Source organism: Dermochelys coriacea, chromosome 11 (assembly GCF_009764565.3).
Source record: "Dermochelys coriacea isolate rDerCor1 chromosome 11, rDerCor1.pri.v4, whole genome shotgun sequence".
Lineage (NCBI taxonomy): Eukaryota > Metazoa > Chordata > Testudines > Dermochelyidae > Dermochelys > Dermochelys coriacea.
Window position 1 is genome coordinate 78,308,929 of NC_050078.2, and position 20,530 is coordinate 78,329,458.

Sequence of the window (20,530 nt, forward strand, 5' to 3'; positions counted from 1 at the left end):
CCAACAGTGCCTCAAAAACTAGTTAATATAAACCAATGACTGCACCAAAGTGGTAGCCCCTGTACATATACATCTTAATGCGGAAAGGGGGAGGAGAGGAAAGCTATGTTTACACAAAACACAAGCAAAGTGCAATTAAAATCTATGCCTCAGTATTTTCACATACCTGGATGATTATATTTGTCTTTTCCTGGATCTGTACTGATAACTCCTCTCTCTCCTTTTGGTAACAGGCTTGTGCCTTTTCTGTCTCTTGTATCAACACCTGCTCCTTGCTGCGCCAGGCAGTCTTCCTTTCAGCTTCAAATTCCTCCTGCGTTAAAAAAAAAATAAAGTTTTAAAAAAAGATTCCCAGACCAACTAACCAAAAACAATTTGCAGAAATCTAACTAAAAATTACCAAGAAGTGTGGCACTTTAGAGAATATTTATATAGATGAAGGGACTATCTGGGAATGTCAAAAAAAAATTCCTACACGGTTTTCAATAAACTCACATAACATTCTCACCAGTACAGATACTTTATCAAGTTCTCTGTTAAGATCTGACATGGTGACAGCATAAAGACTAGTGCATCTCTGAACACGGGGGCACTGAAGCACCCACATGTAGAGCAGTACTGTTCCTTGGCGTAGCATTTGAACAAACACCACTGTTCCTCACTATTATTCATTAGAGATTATTGTCCCCAAAATATAGTATTTCCCAGGAACACTATAGAAATATCAGAAATGCTTATCTGGTATAGCTATCAATATCAGACATAGTGCTTTCTAGAGAGAATATTGGGAATGACAACACAACATTATAGTTACACTGGGAGATTTACCCATATTCTTCTAAGAGTAGCATTTGGGAGAACTCATTAATTCAAAGGATCCAACAGAGCAAGTGCAGAGAAGTATCTTTTGAAACAGCTAAAAATTATACAGAGGTAATGTATTTTAAAAAATCCACCAACTCTCTTCAACCCAGCAGTCTCAACATTCAAACCCAAGGAATAATATTGGTAAGCGATGCTTAAATTGAAATATATTTGAAAGTGCTTAATCACATCTTGAATTTCTAAAGACATTTCTGGAGGCCGCCACCTTGGTACAAAATATCCTACTAATGACACTGTATTAAAGGAGGAGATACTTACCCTGTACGGTAACTGAAGTTCTTTGAGACGTTTGTCCCTACGGGTGCTCCACTTCAGTTGTGCACATGCCCCATACACCTTGGATCAGAGACTTCTGGTAGCAATGCCAGTTCAGTCCACACAAACACCCTTGTTATCTTCATGCCTCGTGATAAGTGTATATAAAGGTCAGCATCAGACAACCCAATTCAGTTCCTTCTCTAACTCAGAGTCCCACAAAGGAAGACTCCAAAGCAGAAGGAAAAGATGGCACCTCCTGGGCATTCAGAGGGACAAATATCTCAAAGAATTCCACTTACAGTAAGGGTAAGGAACTCCTCCTCCTCCTCCAAGTAATGTCCCTATATCGGTGCTCCACTTCAGGTGACACCTCAGCATTACACTGTAAAGGAGGTGTATGTTTTGGAGCTAGATCTAAGACTGACTGGAGACTAACAATGCCAAGGTGGAATCTTGCTCTAGAGGCATGTACAGAATGTAATGTTTAGAAAAAGGTGTGAACCAAAGCCCACATGGTAGCTTTGTATATTTATCCAACGGGAACATTCTTTAATGGGGTTATGGAAGTAGACATTGATCAAGTGGAGTGAGGTATAACCCAAGGAGGAGGTTGACCTTGTAGCAACAGAGAATACAACCAAAAACCCACTTGGAGAGTCTTTGGGTGGAGACAAGGGCTCCTCTAACTCTGCCACAAACAGTCTGGCAGAGACCCTAAAGGATTTAGCACTTGCCAAATAAAAGACAAATGCCCTTCTGATATCCAAGATGTGAAGAGAGGCTTCCTCTCTAGTCTGAGGAGGTTTGGGGTAGAAAACCAGAAGTGAAATGTCCTAGCTGATGTGGAAGTCTGAGGTTACCTTGGGCAAAAGTGGAAGTGTGACCAGAAAGATACCTTTTCTTTATAAAATGTGGTGTAGGAAGAATCAGCTATCAAAGTCCACTAACTCACCAGTTGTCCTAGTGGAAGTAATAGCCACTAAGATTGCAGTCTTCACAAACAATCATGGAAGGGAACATTTAGCCAGTGGTTCAAAGGGAGGCCTCATTAGAAAATTTAGAACAATGTACAAGTCTCACTCCAGGTTACACACTGTTTGACATGAGGAAAAAGATCTGATAATCCTTTGATGAGTCATGAAGTGATAGAGTACAGTCGCATTTACAGATAAAGCTACTTTACAAGAGGAGGCAATATGATGAAGGACATCAGTCAATTTGTGTCGAGTCGCATGGATCTCCAGAGGGATTTGGAGGGAATCTAATATTTTCAGGAGGTCCTGGAATTGTCTGAACTCACCTGCATATAGGATTGGGAGGAGGCATCAGGTGAGGAGGAAGAGATGTTAGTCTGTGGTGTAGCTTCTTCATCAGTACTTTTCTCCTGAACCTCAAAAGATTCCTCCTGGGGAGTAAACTGATGCAGGAGAGCTGAAGGAGTAGAAGGGCTTGCCTTTGATATTTGACATGGCTGTAACTAGGACTTCTAGAGCATTGCTCTCTATTAGCAGCCCACAGACTCCAGAATGAGCACTGGAGAGGGCAATACAGAAAAGGGGGTACCCCAGATTTATTCATACTAAGAAGAGAGTGCAATGATCCATGCAAGTGCATGCCTTGTGTTTTCCTTACGGAAAAGGTGTCAGAAAAAGCAAGCCTTGAACAAAGATGCATAAATCAGAGATAGTCCTGAGGAGAGGCAGATAGTGGAGGAGTTGAGACAGGGAGGCTGTCCATTTGAGCGGGTACCGGAGAGCATGTCGGTACCAGGGAATGGTACAGTACCAGAGATAAAGGAGGTCCTGGTACCTAGACTTGCTGCACCCATCAACAAGAGTAACAAGTTTATTTAGTTGGGGATTGGTCCTGCTTTGAGCAAGGGATTGGACTAGATGATCTCCGGAGGTCCCTTCCAACCCTGATATTCTATAATTCTATGACCAGCAGGTCTTTGGAGTATCTAAACTCCTCCAGTAAAGGATAAACCTGTGCAGGATCCTGATGAGTTTGGAGCCAGAAGGTGGCAGTACCATGGATGATCTCTATTTCAATGGTACCAGTTGATCTTGGCTTTTTGGCACTGATTTATTTTTGAGGAGCTCTACATCTCTTTTAGAAACCTTAGAATTGACCCCCCACAGTTTTTTCCCCCAGGTATGCCTACTCGGTGAGAGGGCTACAGACAAAATTGATGGGACACTCTGGTTATCAGAGGTCTGTTGTACAGGGCTGGTGTGGGGAGTACCTGGCCCAGGTCTGAAGAAGGTCACAGGGAGCACTCCATCACGAGAAGTTTTAGCCTCATCTTCCTGTTCTTTCTAGAACTACTCCTGAATTCAGAAAATATTCTACCACTTAGATGGGACATGGGTATTCTCTAAGCAGCAGAGATAGCTGGAATGATTACCACTAACGGGGATAGACTTCCAGCAAATTAGACAACGCTAAAACCCAGAGGATTTAGAAATAGCCTGAGAGGGGGAAAAAAACCTCCTTCAAAAAGAAAGGGAAACCCCCTCAGGAAAAGGGGAATGTGGGAAGGGCAAGATCAGTAAATTCTGAAGAAGTCTCCCAAAACTAAGGAAACTAACAAAAACTAAATTAAAAACTACTCCCTAAAGGCAAACCCTAGCTAAAAAAGGGAGCACAATTGATCCACTTCAGGCTGAGGCATCTGAGGGGGGGGAAAAAAAAAAAACAAAAACAAAACAAAACAAAAAAAAAAAAACTTAGGGAAAACAACATAATGGCAGCCACAATAGTTCAGACCAATGGTCCACCTAGCTCACTACTTTTTTTTCCACAGTGGCCCAAGCCAGCTGCTTCAGAAGGAATGAACGGAACACACAATCACTGAGTGATCCATCCCGTCACCCAATCCCAGCTACTACCAGTCAGAGGCTAGGAACACCCAGAGCATTGGGTTGCATCCCTGACCACCTTGGCTATTAGCCATTGATGAAGCTATCCTCCATGACCTTATCTAATTCTTTTTTTAATCCAGTTATACTTCTGGCCTTCACAGCATCCCCTGACAATGAGTTTCAAAGCCTGACTGTGAACTGTGTGAAGTATTTCCTTTTGTTTGCTTTAAACCTGCTGCCTATTAATTTCTTTAGGTGACCCCTTGTTCATGTGTATGTGAAGGGGTAAACAACACTTCCTTATTCAAAAAGAAAAGGAGGACTTGTGGCACCTTAGAGACTAACACATTTATTTGAGCATAAGCATATGATGGCATAGATCACATTGGTAGATGTGCACACAGTTGGCAACAGTCTCCCAAGGGGGGCTGTCTGTAAGCAAGGACTAGCCTGTCTCCCAAGATCTGTGAGAGTGATGGCCCCCCCAACCTGAAGCAAATACTCACCAGCAACCACACACCACACAACAGAACCACTAACCCAGGAACCTATCCTTGCAACAAAGCCCGTTGCCAACTCTGTCCACATATCTATTCAGGGGATACCATCATAGGGACTAATCACATCAGCCACATTATCAGAGGCTCGTTCACCTGCACATGTACCAATGTGATCTATGCCATCATGTGCCAGCAATGCCCCTCTGCCATGTGCATTGGTCAAACCGGACAGTCTCTACGTAAAAGAATGAATGGACACAAATCAGATGTCAAGAATTATAACATTCCAAAACCAGTTGGAGAACACTTCAATCTCTCTGGTCACTCGATTACAGACCTAAAAGTTGCAATTCTTAAAAAAAAAACAAAAAACCACAGACTCCAACAAGAGACTGCTGAATTGGAATTAATTTGCAAACTGGATACAATTAACTTAGGCTTGAATAGAGACTGGGAGTGGATGGGACATTATAGAAAGTAAAACTATTTCCCCATGTTTCTCCCCTTCCCTCCCCCCTCACTGTTCCTCAGACGTTCTTGTCAACTGCTGGAAATGGTCCACCTTGATCATCACTACAAAAGGTTTTTTCCCCCCTGCTCTCCTGCTGGTAATAGCTCACCTTACCTGATCACTCCGGTTACAGTATGTATGGTAACACCCATTGTTTCATGTTCTGTGTGTGTGTATATAAATCTCCCCACTGTATTTGCTACTACGTGCAGCCGATGAAGTGAGCTGTAGCTCACAAAAGCTTATGCTCAAATAAATTTGTTAGTCTCTAAGGTGCCACAAGTCCTCCTTTTCTTTTTGCGGATACAGACTAACACGGCTGCTACTCTGACACCTTCCTTACTCACTTTCTCCACACCAGTCATGGTTTTATAGGCCTCTCTCATATCCCTGCTCCCGCCCCGTCATCTTTTTTCCAAGCTGAATAGTCCCAGTCTTTTTAATCTCTCCTCATATGGAAGCTGTTCCATACCCCTCATCATTTTTGTTGCCTTTTTCTGTACCTTTTCCTTTTCTAATATATCTTTCTTAAGATGGGGTGACCAGGACTTCATGCAGCATTCAAAGTGTGCGTGTATCATGAATGTATGTAGCTACATTATAATGTTTACTCTTATTATCTACCCTAGTCTAATGGTTCCTAACTTTGTTCGCTTTTTTGATGGCCACTGCACTTTGAGCAGATGTTTTCAGAGAACTATCCACAATGATTCCAAAATCTCTTTCTTGAGTGGTAACAGCTAATTTAGACCCCCATTATTCTGCTGGGATTATATTTTCCAGTAAGCATTATTTCATCTGCCACTTTGCTGCCCAGTCACCCAGCTTTGCGAGATCCCTTTGTCACTCTTCACAATCTGCTTTGGATTTAAGTATCTGCAAACTTTGCCACCTCACTGTTTACCTCTTTTTCCAGATCCTTTATGAATATGTTGAACCACATTTGTCTCAGTACAGACCCCTGGGAGACAATTATTTACCTCTCTCTATTCTGAAAAATGACCATTTATTCTTATCCTTTGTTTCCTATCTATTAACCAGTTACTGATCTATGAGAAGACATGCCCTCTTATTCCATGACTGATTAGCTTAAGAGCCTTTGGTAAGGACCATTGTCAAAGGCTTTCTAAAAGTGCAAGTACACTATATTCACTGGATCACCCTTTTCCACACATTTGCTGATCCCCTCAAAGAACTCTAGTAGATTGGTGAGGCATGGTTTCCCTTTACAAAAACCATGCTGACTCTTCCCGAAAATATGATGTTCATCCATCTGTCTGCTAATTCTGTTCTGTACTATAGTTTCAATCAATCTGCCTCACAGTGAAGATAGGTTTACTGACCTGTAATTGCCAGGATCACCTCTGGAACCTTTTTTAAAAATTGGCATCACATTAGCTACCCTCCAGTCATCTGGTACAGAAGCTGATTCAAGCAATAGGTTACATACCACCATTAATAGTTCTTCAATTTCATATACGAGTTCCTTCAGAACTTTCGGGTGAATACCATCTGGTCCTGGTGAATTACTGTTTAGTTTATTAAATTTGTTCAGAAACCTCCTCTCATGACACCTTAATCTGGGATGGTTCCTCAGATTTGTCACCTAAATAGAATGGCTCAAGCATGGGAATCTCCCTCATGTTCGACACTGCCCTAGATACCACTTGTATGGAGCACAAAGATAGCTAGGACATATGTGCAGACTGAACACACATGGCTATCAAAAGACTAATCAAAGAAGCATGGGGCACATGAAGTGGAATATCCATACAGAAACTAGACAAAGAAGAATCTGTATTTAGGCAAGTTGAAAACTGGTTTACAACTTCTAAAATGAAGATCTCACACTGCCAGTATTACAAAGTATGCCTTTCTCAGTGATCCTCAGACCTCAGTGGTTCAGGAGCCAACATTACCTAAAGGAGCCACAGTAGCATGAATTCATTCTTTCATTTACTATAATACTGTAACAGTACCATAGGGGAAATATTTTGTTTTTATATATATAAATTATTCTCTCAGCAAAATAACTGACCAAGTATTATTTCATCAACTACAGTAGGTTAACAACACAGTTAATGTATCCTGACTGGTTAATAATTAAATCACACAGTATTTTAATGTCATGCGCTGCAAAGAGACACATTAAAGGAGACGCATTAAAAAGCCACTTGCAGCTTGCAAGCCTCAGTCTGAGCATCACTGCTCTATATCTAGCTAGTTGTCATGAAATAGATGGAGAAGTAGTCAGAGAAGTAGAATGTACTTTCAGATCTATTTCAAAGACTCTTTCTGCTGATAAATCAGTTTCCTTCCATCCTTCTAAATGTTAAACGAGACAAAATGTCTACAAATCTCTTTAAAAAACTGAAATTTTCATATTTACACACACAAGTATATCGCAAATCAGAACTGAAGATAAAATATAGTCCTTAAATGCGTGACCGTGTTTATGACACATTATGCATTTATCTCTGAAAAGATATTTTACAAAGGCCATTTCTTCTAATACCTAACTGTAAACGGAACAGTTAAGGAAAAAAGTGCCAGGTTTACATTGTAATATACATGAACGCCTCACTTAACGTTGTAGTTAAGTTCCTGACAAATGCCACTTTAAGCAAAACAATGTTAAACGAATCCAATTTCCCCATAAGAATTAATGTAAATGGGGGGAGGGTTAGGTTCCAGGGAAATTTTTTTCACCAAACAAAATATTATATTTTATACATATACACATACATATCCACCCACACAGTATAAGTTTTAAACAAACAATTTAATACTGTATACAGCAATGATGATTGTGAAGCTTAGTTGAGGTGGTGAAGTCAGAAGGTAGGATATTTCCCAGGGAATGCCTTACTGATAAATGATTAACTAGCACTCAGCTGAGCCCTCAAGGGTTAACACGTTGTTAAACGGAGGGAGGGGAGACAGCATGGCAGAGAGAGAGACAGACACGGTGTGTGTGCGCGCGTGTGTGCGTGTGCGCGCGCGAGAGAGAGAGAGAGACGCATTGCCCCTCTAAGTACGCTGACCCCCACTAAGTACACTGCCTTTTAAGCGGCAAAGAGTCCTGTGGCACCTTATAGACTAACAGACGTATTGGAGCATAAGCTTTTGTGGGTGAATACCCACTTTGTTGGATGCATGCCTTTTTAAGTAGATCAGCAAGTTGAGATAGCAGCTGCTGCCAGCAAGCTTCTTCTGTTCCGAGCCCTGTTCTTTCCCTCCCGGCTCTGTGGAGATGGGGTAAAGGAGCGGGGGTGGGGGGGACAGAACAGAGCTCTGTCATTACCTGCACCCTGACATTAGCCCCCCTCTTCCCCACATAGCAAAGCAGGAGGCTCCTGGGAGCAGCTCCAAGGCAGAGGTAGGAGCATCGCAGGGCAGTGGGAGGAGGGACAGCTGAATTGCCCAGCAATTGATAGCCTGCTGGTTGACTGCTGGACAGGGAACTTAGGGGAGCTTAAAAGGGGGCTGCTGGCCCATCCTGGTTCCAAGCCCCTACCAGCTAGCTACAGCAGGCTGCTCTTTCCGCAAGCAGTGGACAAAGCAGGTGGCTGCCAAACAACGTTATAAGGGAACATTGCACAACTTTAAACAAGCATGTTCTCTAACTGATCAGCTACGTAACAATGAAACAATATTAACCGGAGCGACTAAGTGAGGAGTTACTGTAGTATTTTTTTTCAGCATTTTATGGGTTGTTCTCCAATTCAGAATACACCTATTTACAAAGTATATGTACAACATATTAAAAAAAATGTAAACACTTTTACCCAAAAGCAAAAAAGGAGAAAAGTAAAAGAAGACACCTTAAAAGAGAGACTCCTTCATGAACCATATCTATTCCCATTCATGATTGCATAGCATCTCTGTGGCAAATAGATTAACTGCTTACATGAAAAAGTGAAGTTAGGAACATAATGTATTTTTAGTCCCTTTTAATGTGATTTAATTGACGGAAACAATCAGAAGAGTTAGACTCAAGTGACTAGCAAGCAATCCGGTCCACAAACGATCTTTTCTATCTCCAACTCCTATATCTCTAGGACTTTAAAAAGACAATCCTGGGAAAAGGTTTTGTAATAACTGTTAAACCTCAGAAAATTCCACAAATTTTGGAACTTAAATTTTGGAATTTGTTAAAAAATATTTTAGTTAGAACTCACCTTTAGCTGTGTAATCTGCTGTTCCAATAATACCTCTGACTGACATTTGAGCAGTTCAATCTCATCCTGGAACTGAAGCTGCTGCTTCAATTTCGCCTCCTCAAACTGAGCTAGGAGAGCTGTTCGCACAGTTTCCACTTCAGAGGCAGAAGCAGAGGCATACATCTGTAAGATTTTTTAATCAATTTTATTACTGAGAAAAATCAGTAACTCCCAAATCCCACAGTGATTTTCTCTCCAACCCTAAAGGCCAGATTCTCAGCTGGTATGAACTGCCATACTTCCACTTCCATCTTGACTGAAGGAAACCACATCTGATCTCTGTGCAAGTTCGCAAAGATACAGGCAGGTGGAAGTGGAAGTGGAGGATTCTGGGAGAGGAGCTTGGCACCAAAGTCCTCCAAAACTAATTGCCTAGTTAATCTAATGATCAACTCAGATTGGCAGAGCACACTACCTGCTTGCATTTTCTGATGCCCATAAGGCTCCACCAGAGAAAGGGGAGTCAAACAAATGGCAGCTGTGCCTCATTTAAACAATATAACAATTACCCAATGACCAGTGATATTGGGCTTCTAGGAAAATTTCAGCTGCATTCTCCTTTGTAAACTCAATCACTGCGGCCATTAGACTGATGGAAAATCCTGTTTCCAGAATCAAGACACAAGGATGAGAATTTTCACTTGATCAACAAAGCTAACTTCCCAGGCATATACTTCTTCTGCAGAAAACCCAAAGGGACAAGCAGTACATATTTTCAGGTCACCCTAAAGTATAGCAACCTGTCTGGTACTAGCAGCTCAAAGACACCTCCCACTCCCTCTCCCCCAAACCAAAGTTTTCCCCAAAGGTAAACCACTTTTGCAAGGGGGACACCGCCATTCAAACTCACAAAAATTGCACTTATGATTAGCAGTCCCATTGCTCATCACTGAATTTTGCAGAGCAATGAGTAAAAAAGCAAAATAATGGATCATAAAAAAGGGAAGCTACTAATCTTATAGTAACTGGAGTTACTTGAGATGCATGGTCCCTATGGGCACTCTGCCTGTGAATATGCATGAACTACATGAGCCTGAGACCAGAAGATATTTCTTAGCAGCGTCCATCTGGTCAGTGCCTGCATCCTTGCTCTCCTCATGCTCCATGCCCAGGGCATAAGGGGCAGTGCTGCGCAATCACCTCTCCTGTTCCTTCTCTTACCTCACTTAATGGATAGGATCTGAAGCAGAGGTGAAGGAGAGTGGATAGTGGAATATAGATAGGGATCACAACTTGACGAACTCGTTACTATAAAGGTAAATAACTTACCTTTCTCCCTCAAGTGCTGATCCCTATGTGTATTCCATTGAGGGTGACTGAAAACCAGTACTCAGAAGAGTCAGGTGCGAAGCTGCAGGCAGTAAAGATGTTTGTAGGACCTCCACACCAAAGAATGCATTAGCTGTGGAGGCTTGAACTAAGGCATAATGTTTTGTGAAGGTACAAACAGAACTCCATATTGCCGCTTTGCAAATACCAAGCAAGGGCACCTCCTGACAAAATGCTAGTGAAGCTGCTTGTGCTCTAGTGGAATGAGCCCACACACAGTGTGGGAGATGAAGATTCACCAAATAAAAGTAGAATATAGCCCAAAATCCACTTAGAGAGTCTGAGAGGCTATAGCTTGTCCTCTCATTCATTCCACAATGGCAATAAACAATGGAGGCAGCTTTGTGATAGATTTCATTCTTTGCCACTAAAAAGCTAATTATGCTTTACATCAAGGAAATGAAGTCTCTTATCTTCAGTGGTGGCAAGAGGCTTAGGGAAAAGAAAATAGGTAAGTATGTGTTTATATGGAAATCCAAAACTACTTCAGGGGTGAATTTCAGGTGCAGTCGTAGTGAGACTTTGTCCTGTACCATATATGGTAAATTGGTTATAAGACTTTACTCCTGGGGGAATTCTGTGTTGCTGCACATGCGCAGAATTTATGTCCCCCACAGATTTCTTTTGCTTCCTTGCACAAAATTTACTTCCGACAGGGAAGCAAAGGGAAGGTGCAAGAGTGGTGATGTGCCCCTCCCCAGCAGCGCAAGCAGGTTGGTTTGGGTGCCCAGAGCAGCCAGTAGAAACATAAATCACCACCTGGAGGGGGGTGGGCAGTTCTGCGTGCGTGCACGCGCGCGCATGGGACAGGCTCTGCCCCCTCAGTCAGAGCAGAATGTAGCAGCCTGCTTCCTTAATGAATTGTTCCAATTGTCTTCATGAATTTCCCTAGGAGTATAAAACAGGTGTAAAAGTTTTAAGGCTCCTTTACATTGCCAGAGTGGGGTAAAGAACAGTATGGCCTTATAAATGCTTATGGTGCTTTAGTGATTAGAACTGGTCTAAATTTTTGGACTGAAAAATCTCCGATTAAAGTGTGCTCCATGAAGTGTTACACGCAACTGACCTTTCTGGAGATGTTCAGTAGCCAATATAAATTTTGAGTTTGATTCCCCAGCCCTCACTTGCTCTTCAGTTGCCTAGGATGTAACACTGAGCATATGGCTGCCTATATTGGTTGACTAATAACTAGAAAGAAAGGGTCAAACCTAGCTACATTACTATTAGGCAAGGGCATTTGCGGATTTCCTCCAATGTTCCCCACTCCCATTCTTCATCTATTCTATTGCAGTTTAAATAAATTACAGAAATAATTGAAACCAATTGAATTGACTGTACTGTGTTATTTCGACAACTAAAATATGCAGAATTTTAAAATATTGTGCGCCGAACTTTTAATTTTTTGGTGCAGAATTCCCCCAGAAGTAATAAGCGCTCTAAGCTCCATTACCTTTCTGGCCAAAGTGATGGCAACAAGGAAGGCAAACTTATCAACAACTGGGACATTGAACACATAGCTAATGGTTTAAACAGCGACCTAGACGATAACAAAAAGAAAAGGGAGTATTTGTGGCACCTTAGAGACTAAAATTTATTAGAGCATAAGCTTTCATGAGCTACAGCTCACTTCATCGACCCACCCCACTGTTCCTCTGATATTCTTGTTAACTGCTGGAATTAGCCTACCTTGCTTGTCACCATGAAAGATTTTCCTCCTTTCCCCCCCCTGCTGCTGGTGATGGCTTATCTTAAGTGATCACTCTCCTTACAGTGTGTATGATAAACCCATTGTTTCATGTTCTCTGTGTGTGTGCGTATATAAATCTCTCCTCTGTTTTTTCCACCAAATGCATCCGATGAAGTGAGCTGTAGCTCACGAAAGCTTATGCTCTAATAAATTTGTTAGTCTCTAAGGTGCCACAAGTACTCCTTTTCTTTTTGCGAATACAGACTAACACGGCTGCTACTCTGAAACCTGTTCTAGGTGTGATACCCATTCAATTACTAAGCCATGAGATGACAAGAGACCAGGCTGGGATGTTTGACCTTGCTGTTGTCGTGGGTCAAGAGATCCAGGACAGACTGGATGCTGATCGGTGGACAGGTTGACATCAACATAAGGCCAGGAACCAGAACTGTTCAGGCCACCTGGGAGTCAATGAGGATGATTAGCACTGCATCCTTGTGGAACTTTAAGTTCTGCGGAAGAACGAGTGGATTCGGAGGCAAGGTGTACCTCAGATGACCCATCCAAGAAAGTAGGAGAGCATCACTCTTGCAGCCATGACGCTGAGCTCCTCTGGAACAGAATGTGCTGCAATTCCTCTTCATATGGGATGCGAAAAGGTCCCAAAGTAGGGGCTCCCTACTGAGCAATGGTGCTGCTCATTACAGAATCGTGCAGTTCCCACTCGTGGCTGGTGGCATAATCTCTACTGAGGCTTTCCGCCAGTGAATTGTGAGCACCCAGAAGGTACACTACTGACAGGGTAAAGTGGTGCCCCATAAATTCACTGTATCTATGCACAGTGGGATGGATTCCACCCCTCCCTGCTAGTTGACATAGAACACAGTCGTCATGATTTCTGACATTACCAGAACATATTAAGGTCATATGAGCGGTAAGAATGCCTTGCAGGCTTCCCAGACTGCTCTTAACACACTGGATATTTATATGCATTCTGGTCTCCCAAGGTGTCCAAGTGCCTTGCATTGTGCTGTCATCCATGTGGGCTCTCCAGCCTAATAGGGAGCCATCCATAAATATAATTTTCTCTGGTGTGAGAGTGAGGAAAGAAACACACACACACACACACCTGGTGTCTTCTCTCACTTCAGCAAGGCCTTCAACCTTGGAGAGAATCGTCATGGTGTGATTGCTTAGCACATACACTATTTAGAGTCAGGCCTAGAGGCAACACAGGTGCAGACTTGCAAATGGTCATGTAAGTACATAACACCAGATGCCACAATAGCATGAGGCATACCCGAACTGATGTTCAAGGACTGTGCATGGCCTGGTAGATTAACATGCTCATGAAGTGGCTGATAAGCGCCCACCCTCAACGACTCCAGAGTCACCCATATGAAGTCTGTATTTTGTATCAGATTCAGGCTTGCTTTCCGTGTTTACACAGATTCCAAGGTATGTTAGGAGATGGTGCAGCAATGATGTGGATGCCAGAACTTCTAGAAAGGATCTGCCTATCAGGAGCCAGTCATCTAGGTATCGGAAGATGGTGGAGCCATTGTGATGGCCTTGTGCTGTTGGTACTGCAAAAACTTTCTTAAATACTCAGGGTGCTGTTGTTAGGTCAATACCCTGTATTGGTAGCAGTTGGGAGCTACTACAAAGAGCTGGGTACTCACCCTTTGCAGTAACGGAGGTTCTTTGAGATGTGTGTCCCTATGGGTGGCTCCACTTCTGGTGTTGGTGCATCCCAGCGCCTTTGATCGGAGATTTTCGGTAGCAGTGTCAATCTGAGTCATGCATCATCTAGTCCGTAGCAGTGTCCGTTGACACCTCATCCAGTGCACGCGCAAGCCGCCACCCTCAGTTCCTTCTCTACCATACAGTATTTATTTAGTGTGTGCAGTCGTCTAGCCAAGCGATGGCATCTTCAGTGGCATGATGCAGTTCTTCCAGGCCACTGCTGAACATAGTCAACAGGCATTCATCAACAATAAGGAAAGGAGTACTTGTGGCACCTTAGAGACTAACAAATGTATTTGGGCATAAGCTTTCATGAGCTACAGCTCACTTCATCGGATGCATTCGGTGGAAAATACAGTGGGGAGAATTATATACACAGAGAACATGAAACAATGGGTGTTATCATACACACTAACGAGAGTGATCACTTAAGATGAGCTATTACCAGCAGGGGGGAAGGGGAAGGGAGGAAGACAACCTTTTGTAGTGATAATCAAGGTGGGTCATTTCCAGCAGTTGACAAGAATGTCTGAAGAACAGTGGGTGTGGGTGGAGGGGAAAATAACATGGGGAACTAGTTTTACTTTGTGTAATGACCCATCCACTCCCAGTCTCTATTCAAGCCTAAGTTAATTGTATCCAGTTTGCAAATTAATTCCAATTCAGCAGTCTCTCGTTGGAGTCTGTTTTTGAAGTTTTTTTGTTGAAGAATAGCCACTCTTAGGTCTGTAATTGAGTGACCAAAGAGATTGAAGTGTTCTCCGACTGTTTTGGAATGTTATAATTCTTGACATCTGATTTGTGTCCATTTATTCTTTTACGTAGAGACTGTCCAGTTTGACCAATGTACATGGCAGAGGGGCATTGCTGGCACATGATGGCATAGATCACATTGGTAGATGCACAGGTGAACGAGCCTCTGATAATGTGGCTGATGTGATTAGTCCCTATGATGGTGTCCCCTGAATAGATATGTGGACAGAGTTGGCAACGGGCTTTGTTGCAAGGATAGGTTCCTGGGTTAGTGGTTCTGTTGTATGGTGTGTGGTTGCTGTTGAGTATTTGCTTCAGGTTGGGGGGATGTCTGTAAGCTTGGCTGTAGACAATGGATCATGTGGTGTGATGTGGATGAAAGCTAGAGGCATGTAGGTAGGAATAGCGGTCAGTAGGTTTCCGATATAGGGTAGTGTTTATGTGACCATCGCTTATTAGCACCATAGTGTCCAGGAAGTGGATCTCTTGTGTGGACTGGTCCAGGCTGAGGTTGATGGTGGGATGGAAATTGTTGAAATCATGGTGGAATTCCTCAAAGGCTTCTTTTCCATGGGTCCAGATGATGATGCCATCAATGTAGCGCAAGTAGAGTAGGGGCATTAGGGGACAAGAGCTGAGGAAGCGTTGTTCTAAGTCAGTCATAAAAATGTTGGCATACTGTGGGGCCATGCGGGTACCCTTCGCAGTGCCGCTGATTTGGAAGTATACATTGTCCCCAAATGTGAAATAGTTATGGGTGAGGACAAAGTTCAGCCACCAGGTTAGCCGTGACATTATAGGGGATACTGTTACAGCTTGTAGTCCATCTTTGTATGGAATGTTGGTGTAAAGGGCTTCTACATGCATAGTGGCTACGATGGTGTTTTCAGGAAGATCACCAATGGATTGTAGTTTCCTCAGGAAGTCAGTGGTGTCTCAAAGATATCTGGGAGTGCTAGTAGCGTAGGGCCTGAGGAGGGAGTCTACATAGCCAGACAATCCTGCTGTCATGGTGCCAATGCCCGAGATGATGGAGCGTCCAGGATTTCCAGGTTTATGGATCTTAGGTAGCAAATAGGTGGGTTCCAGGGGTGTGTCTGTGCAGATTTGTTCTTGTGCTTTTTCAGGGAGTTTCTTGAGCAAATGCTGTGGTTTCTTTTGGTAACCCTCAGTGGGATCCAAGTGATCACTCTCCTTACAGTGTGTATGATAATACCCATTGTTTCATGTTTTCTGTGTATATAAATCTCCCCACTGTATTTTCCACTGAATGCATCCGACGAAGTGAGCTGTAGCTCACGAAAGCTCATGCTCAAATAAATTTGTTAGTCTCTAAGGTGCCACAAGTACTCCTTTTCTTTTTGTGGATACAGACTAACATGGCTGCTACTCTGAAACCATTCATCAACAATGTGCGTCATCGTTTATGTTGCGCCACAGCTATAGAATCGTAGAATATCAGGGTTGGAAGGGACCTCAGGAGGTCATCTAGTCCAAACCTCTGTTCAAAGCAGGACCCATCCCCCAAATGGCCCCCTCAAGGACTGAACTCACAACCCTGGGTTTAGTAGGCCAATGCTCAAACCACTGAGCTATCCCTCCCCCGCTGCACAAAGGGCTGTCGCAAAGGCCCCAGCAATACTCGTTGGCTGCACAGAGGCCTTGCCCAGTCTGGAACCTGTTCAACAGAGACCATTAGCGATGGGGCAGGTCAAAACCTGATGAGCCAATTGTGGGGTTGCCAATGAGGGACTGGTTGGGGATTATAACAGATATCCATTCCTCTCGCCAGAGGAATTTGTTTCTGCCCTAACATCCTGGCTGGTGGATGAGACCATAAGGGCGACGTGATGGCAAGCGTGCAGCTGGTGGTTTAAAAAGGTTACTGTGCAGCGGCAGGCTTGAGTTGGCGCATACTTTCTCCAGTAGCTTGCCTGTGGCAACCTCTCGTCTGATATGAGGAGGAGCACTATTGCTCAGAACTGGGAGCCAGGGGAATGGAGTTGGACACAGGGTATTGGAGAGGATACGCATGGCAGCATATAACTGCGTATCCACCAGTTTGGTGTGGGACGATCAGCTCCATTTGGGTGCGCAGTACTCAGTCATTGAATACGAGATGGCAAGAGCGGACATCCGCAGGGTTGGAGTACGAACACCCCATGATGAACCTGCCAGTTTGCTAAGAAGATTGTTGTGCATCTTAATTTTAGCTAATGTTTTTTTCTGGCGGGCCTGGTAACTCAATGTCCGGTCTAAGGTCACACCTAGACAGACCGGTTCTACTTCATGCTTCTCCTTCTAACCATTCAGATAAACATTCAGGTCTCAGGTTGCGCTGGCGTGATGAAGATGGAACAAACTGGTGACATTTTTATGACGCTTGACTGGAGGGACCAAGTTTTACAGCAGTCAGTTAACTTTGTCATGTCCCGGTTTAAGGGGGCATCAAACTCATGGAATGTCCAGGCCTGGGTACTGCAATAGATGTCATCTGTGTAAATGAACTTTCGTGACTCGGTTGTTGGCAGGTCATTGATGTAAAGGTTGAACAAGGTTGGCAAAAGCACAGAGCCCTGGGGTAACCCATTGCTCTGTTGTCTCCAAGCACTCATCTTCTCCCCCATATGGACTCTGAACTGCCTATCGCAGAGGAACAGTTCAATGACACCTGTGACCCAAGGTAGTAGAACCCGTGATACCTTCATGAGAAGGCCAGTGTGCCATACCATATCGTATGCCGCTATTAGGTCAATGAAAACAGCGCCTGTTTTCAAGTTTCTCTGGAAGCCATTTTCAACATGTGCTATGGCCTCGCGAAAGCTGGCTTGGTCAGGGCTCAAACTTCTCTCCAAATCAGGTAATATGCGGTGTAGGAGCTCCAGTGCCTGGAAGCACACCAACAATAATGATATGGAATGATAGCTTGATGCTTGACTGGGGTCCTTTCCAGGCTCTAGGAGGCCAATGACTTTTGCGGTACACCATATCTTCCGTAGCCTCCCTTCACTGATGACCCTGGTGAAGAATTTTGCAAGCCAAAGCTGAGCATGGGGGCCAAGGTTTTTCAGGAATTCTGGAGATATGTTGTCATAGCCTGCAGCTGTTCCACACTTGATGCTACCCAGTGTCTGTTCCAGCCATTACTATGAACTCCGAAGTAGAGGGGAGGAAGGTGGGTAGTGGAGCACCCACAGATACACACATCTCGATGAATCTCAATTACTGCGCAGGATGAGTAACCCTCTCTTTTTCTTCGAGTGCTGTCCCTGTTGGTGCTCCACTTCAGGTGACCCTAGAGCAGTGCCCTTGTGCCGATGGAACGGACTTCAGAGTTGTATGCATAGTGGAGGCTAGTACCATTAGACCTAGCATTTTGTCTGAGCTTGAACCTTGAGAAATTACTTTATGGTTCGCAAATGTGTGTTCAAAGGCCCAGGGGCCGCTGTGCATATGTCTATGATTGGTACGTTACTTTGAAATGCTATTGAGGTAGATACAGATCTTGTTGAATGGGCCCTGATCCCTAATGGGGGTTCTGTTTGGTGTTGTTGACAACACATATGGATGCAATTGGAAATCCATTTCAATAATTCGTGTGAATATTGCAGAGCCCTTGGAATGCTCGGTCATAGAAACGAGGGATTTTTGGAAAGGCTTCATTCTATCCAGGTAGAACGCTAATGTGCGTTCAATGTGTAATGTAGGACAGCCTCTTGTGTATTCACATGGGGTTTGGGTTAAAACATAGGCCAGTAAATTGGTTGACTGAAGTGGAAAGAGGATGATATTTTGCATATACATTTTGGACGTGGTCTCAGGGTGACTTTGTCCATGAAAAATGCGGTGTACCGAGGATGAGCCATGAAAGCCCCTATTTCACTTACTTGTCACACAAATGTAATTGAGACCAAGAATGCTAACTCATTGATAAATGAAGTAGAGACCAGGTAGCTAACGGTTCAAATGGGGTTCTGGTAAGGCTTCTGAGTACCAGATTTAAGTCCCATGCTGGCATAGGGGCACGTATTTCTGGGTACATATTCTGTATGCGCATGAGACAGCGTTTCATCATCTGGTGTGCAAATATTGAGATGCCATCAATCTTATGGTAAAACGTGGTAATGACTGCGAGATGTACCCTAGCCACGCTTGTGGAAAGCCCCGAGTTCTTTAGGTCTATTATTGTAGTCCAAGACCAACAGGAGTGGTGCTGAGAGCACAGATACATGTTTGTTCTGGTATCATAAGAACCTTTTTCATTTTTCTATCTAAGTGGTATGCATAGCTGGTTTTCTGCTGTTTACTAACACCAGTTTTACTTGTTCCGAGCAGGTTAAATTGTCGTGGTGGAGTGATGCCTTCAGATGAAGTTTCTTCAGATGAAGTTGACTTTGCACACATACAAAATGGGAAATGACTGACTAGGAAGGAGTACTACAGAAAGGATCTGGGACCACAAGCTAAATATGATTCAATAGTGTAACACTGTTACAAAAAAAAAGCAAACATCATTTTGGGATGTATTAGCAGGAGTGTTGTAAGGAAGACATGAGAAGTAATTCTTCCGCTCTACTTCATGCTGATTAGGCCTTAACTGGAGAATTGTGTCCAGTTCTGGATGCCGCATTTCAGGAAAGATGTGGACAAATTGAAGAAAATCCTGAGAAGAGCAACAAAAATTATTCAAGGCCTAGAAAACATGACCTATGAGGGAAGATTGAAAACAATGGGTTTGTTTAGTCTGGAAAAGAGAAGACTGAGTGGGGGGACATGATAACAGTTTTCAAGTACATAAAAGGTTGTTACAGGGAGGAGGGAAAAGAATTGTTCTTAACCTCTGAGGATAGGAAAAGAAGCAATAGGCTTAAATTGCAGCAAGGGAGGTTTAGGTTGGACATTAGGAAAAACTTCCTAACTGCCAGGGTGGTTAAGCACTGGAATAAACTGCTTAGGGAAGTTGTAGAATCTCCATCATTGGAGATTAAGAGCAGATTAGACAAACACCTGTCAGGGATGGTCTAGATAATACTTAGTCCTGCCACGAGTGCAGGGGACTGGATTAGATGACTTCTCAAAGTCCCTTCCAGTCCTATGATTTTATGTCCATACCAAGGCTGCATGTCTCAGGCATACTGGTCTCTGTATCTCCTAGTTCCCAGAGATTGTCCTATGCTGGTTGGTGAGGAATGGTGTTATGAAACACCTGACAAAGGAGGGGTATGGGGGAATCTGGCTGCTCCAGTGCCATCTGCACTGGGGAGCCATTGGTGCCGAACAACGGAGACCACCATATCAATGTGTTGGTGAAACGGTGAAATTCCACTGGTTTCAGTACCACGTCTGTCAGTGCTGACAATTTTCGCAGTACAGTATTCAGTGCCAGTTGAGCATGCATCAGCTTGACTGGTGCCGTTGGTGCCGACTTGGATCTCTCAGACTGTGACGATACTGATAATGGCACTGGTGCTGCCAGGCATCGCTATTGTAGATGGGTTGCGGGCCACCCCTTGCAATGGCGTTGTCAGTGCCGTGGAGGAGGAGGATGGCTTGTATTTGCCCCTTGACTCCTCAACCTTGCTGGCAGAGGTCAAGGTGCAGGCAGTGCTGGAGGTTCCTGGTGCCTCAAAGGTGCTCACATTCGATACGGTCAGCACCAAGGACAGTGATCATGCAGGAGTTAGCTTTCTCTTTAACATTCTCCCGGCAGGGAGGATGTGGATCATTTCTTCGGGTTTTTTGAGGAAGAATGTTTTTGTCACATCAGATTACGA

At 43.6% G+C, this 20,530-nt stretch overlaps 1 protein-coding gene across 18 annotated transcripts in view; it reads right to left on the bottom strand.

Annotated features, from left to right (window-relative positions):
* PCNT (pericentrin) overlaps window positions 1–20,530 on the bottom strand; it is a 238,033-nt gene that overhangs the window by 138,907 nt on the left and 78,596 nt on the right. For 17 of the 18 annotated variants that reach the window (XM_043505819.1, XM_043505821.1, XM_043505806.1 and 14 more), the window contains 2 exons: window positions 9,200–9,364; window positions 167–313 (listed from right to left, as the gene is read on the bottom strand). In XM_043505819.1, coding sequence (XP_043361754.1) covers window positions 167–313; window positions 9,200–9,364 — 312 coding nt within the window. The remainder of the gene's footprint in view (window positions 1–166; window positions 314–9,199; window positions 9,365–20,530) is intronic. The other variant, XM_043505818.1, reaches the window with a different exon arrangement.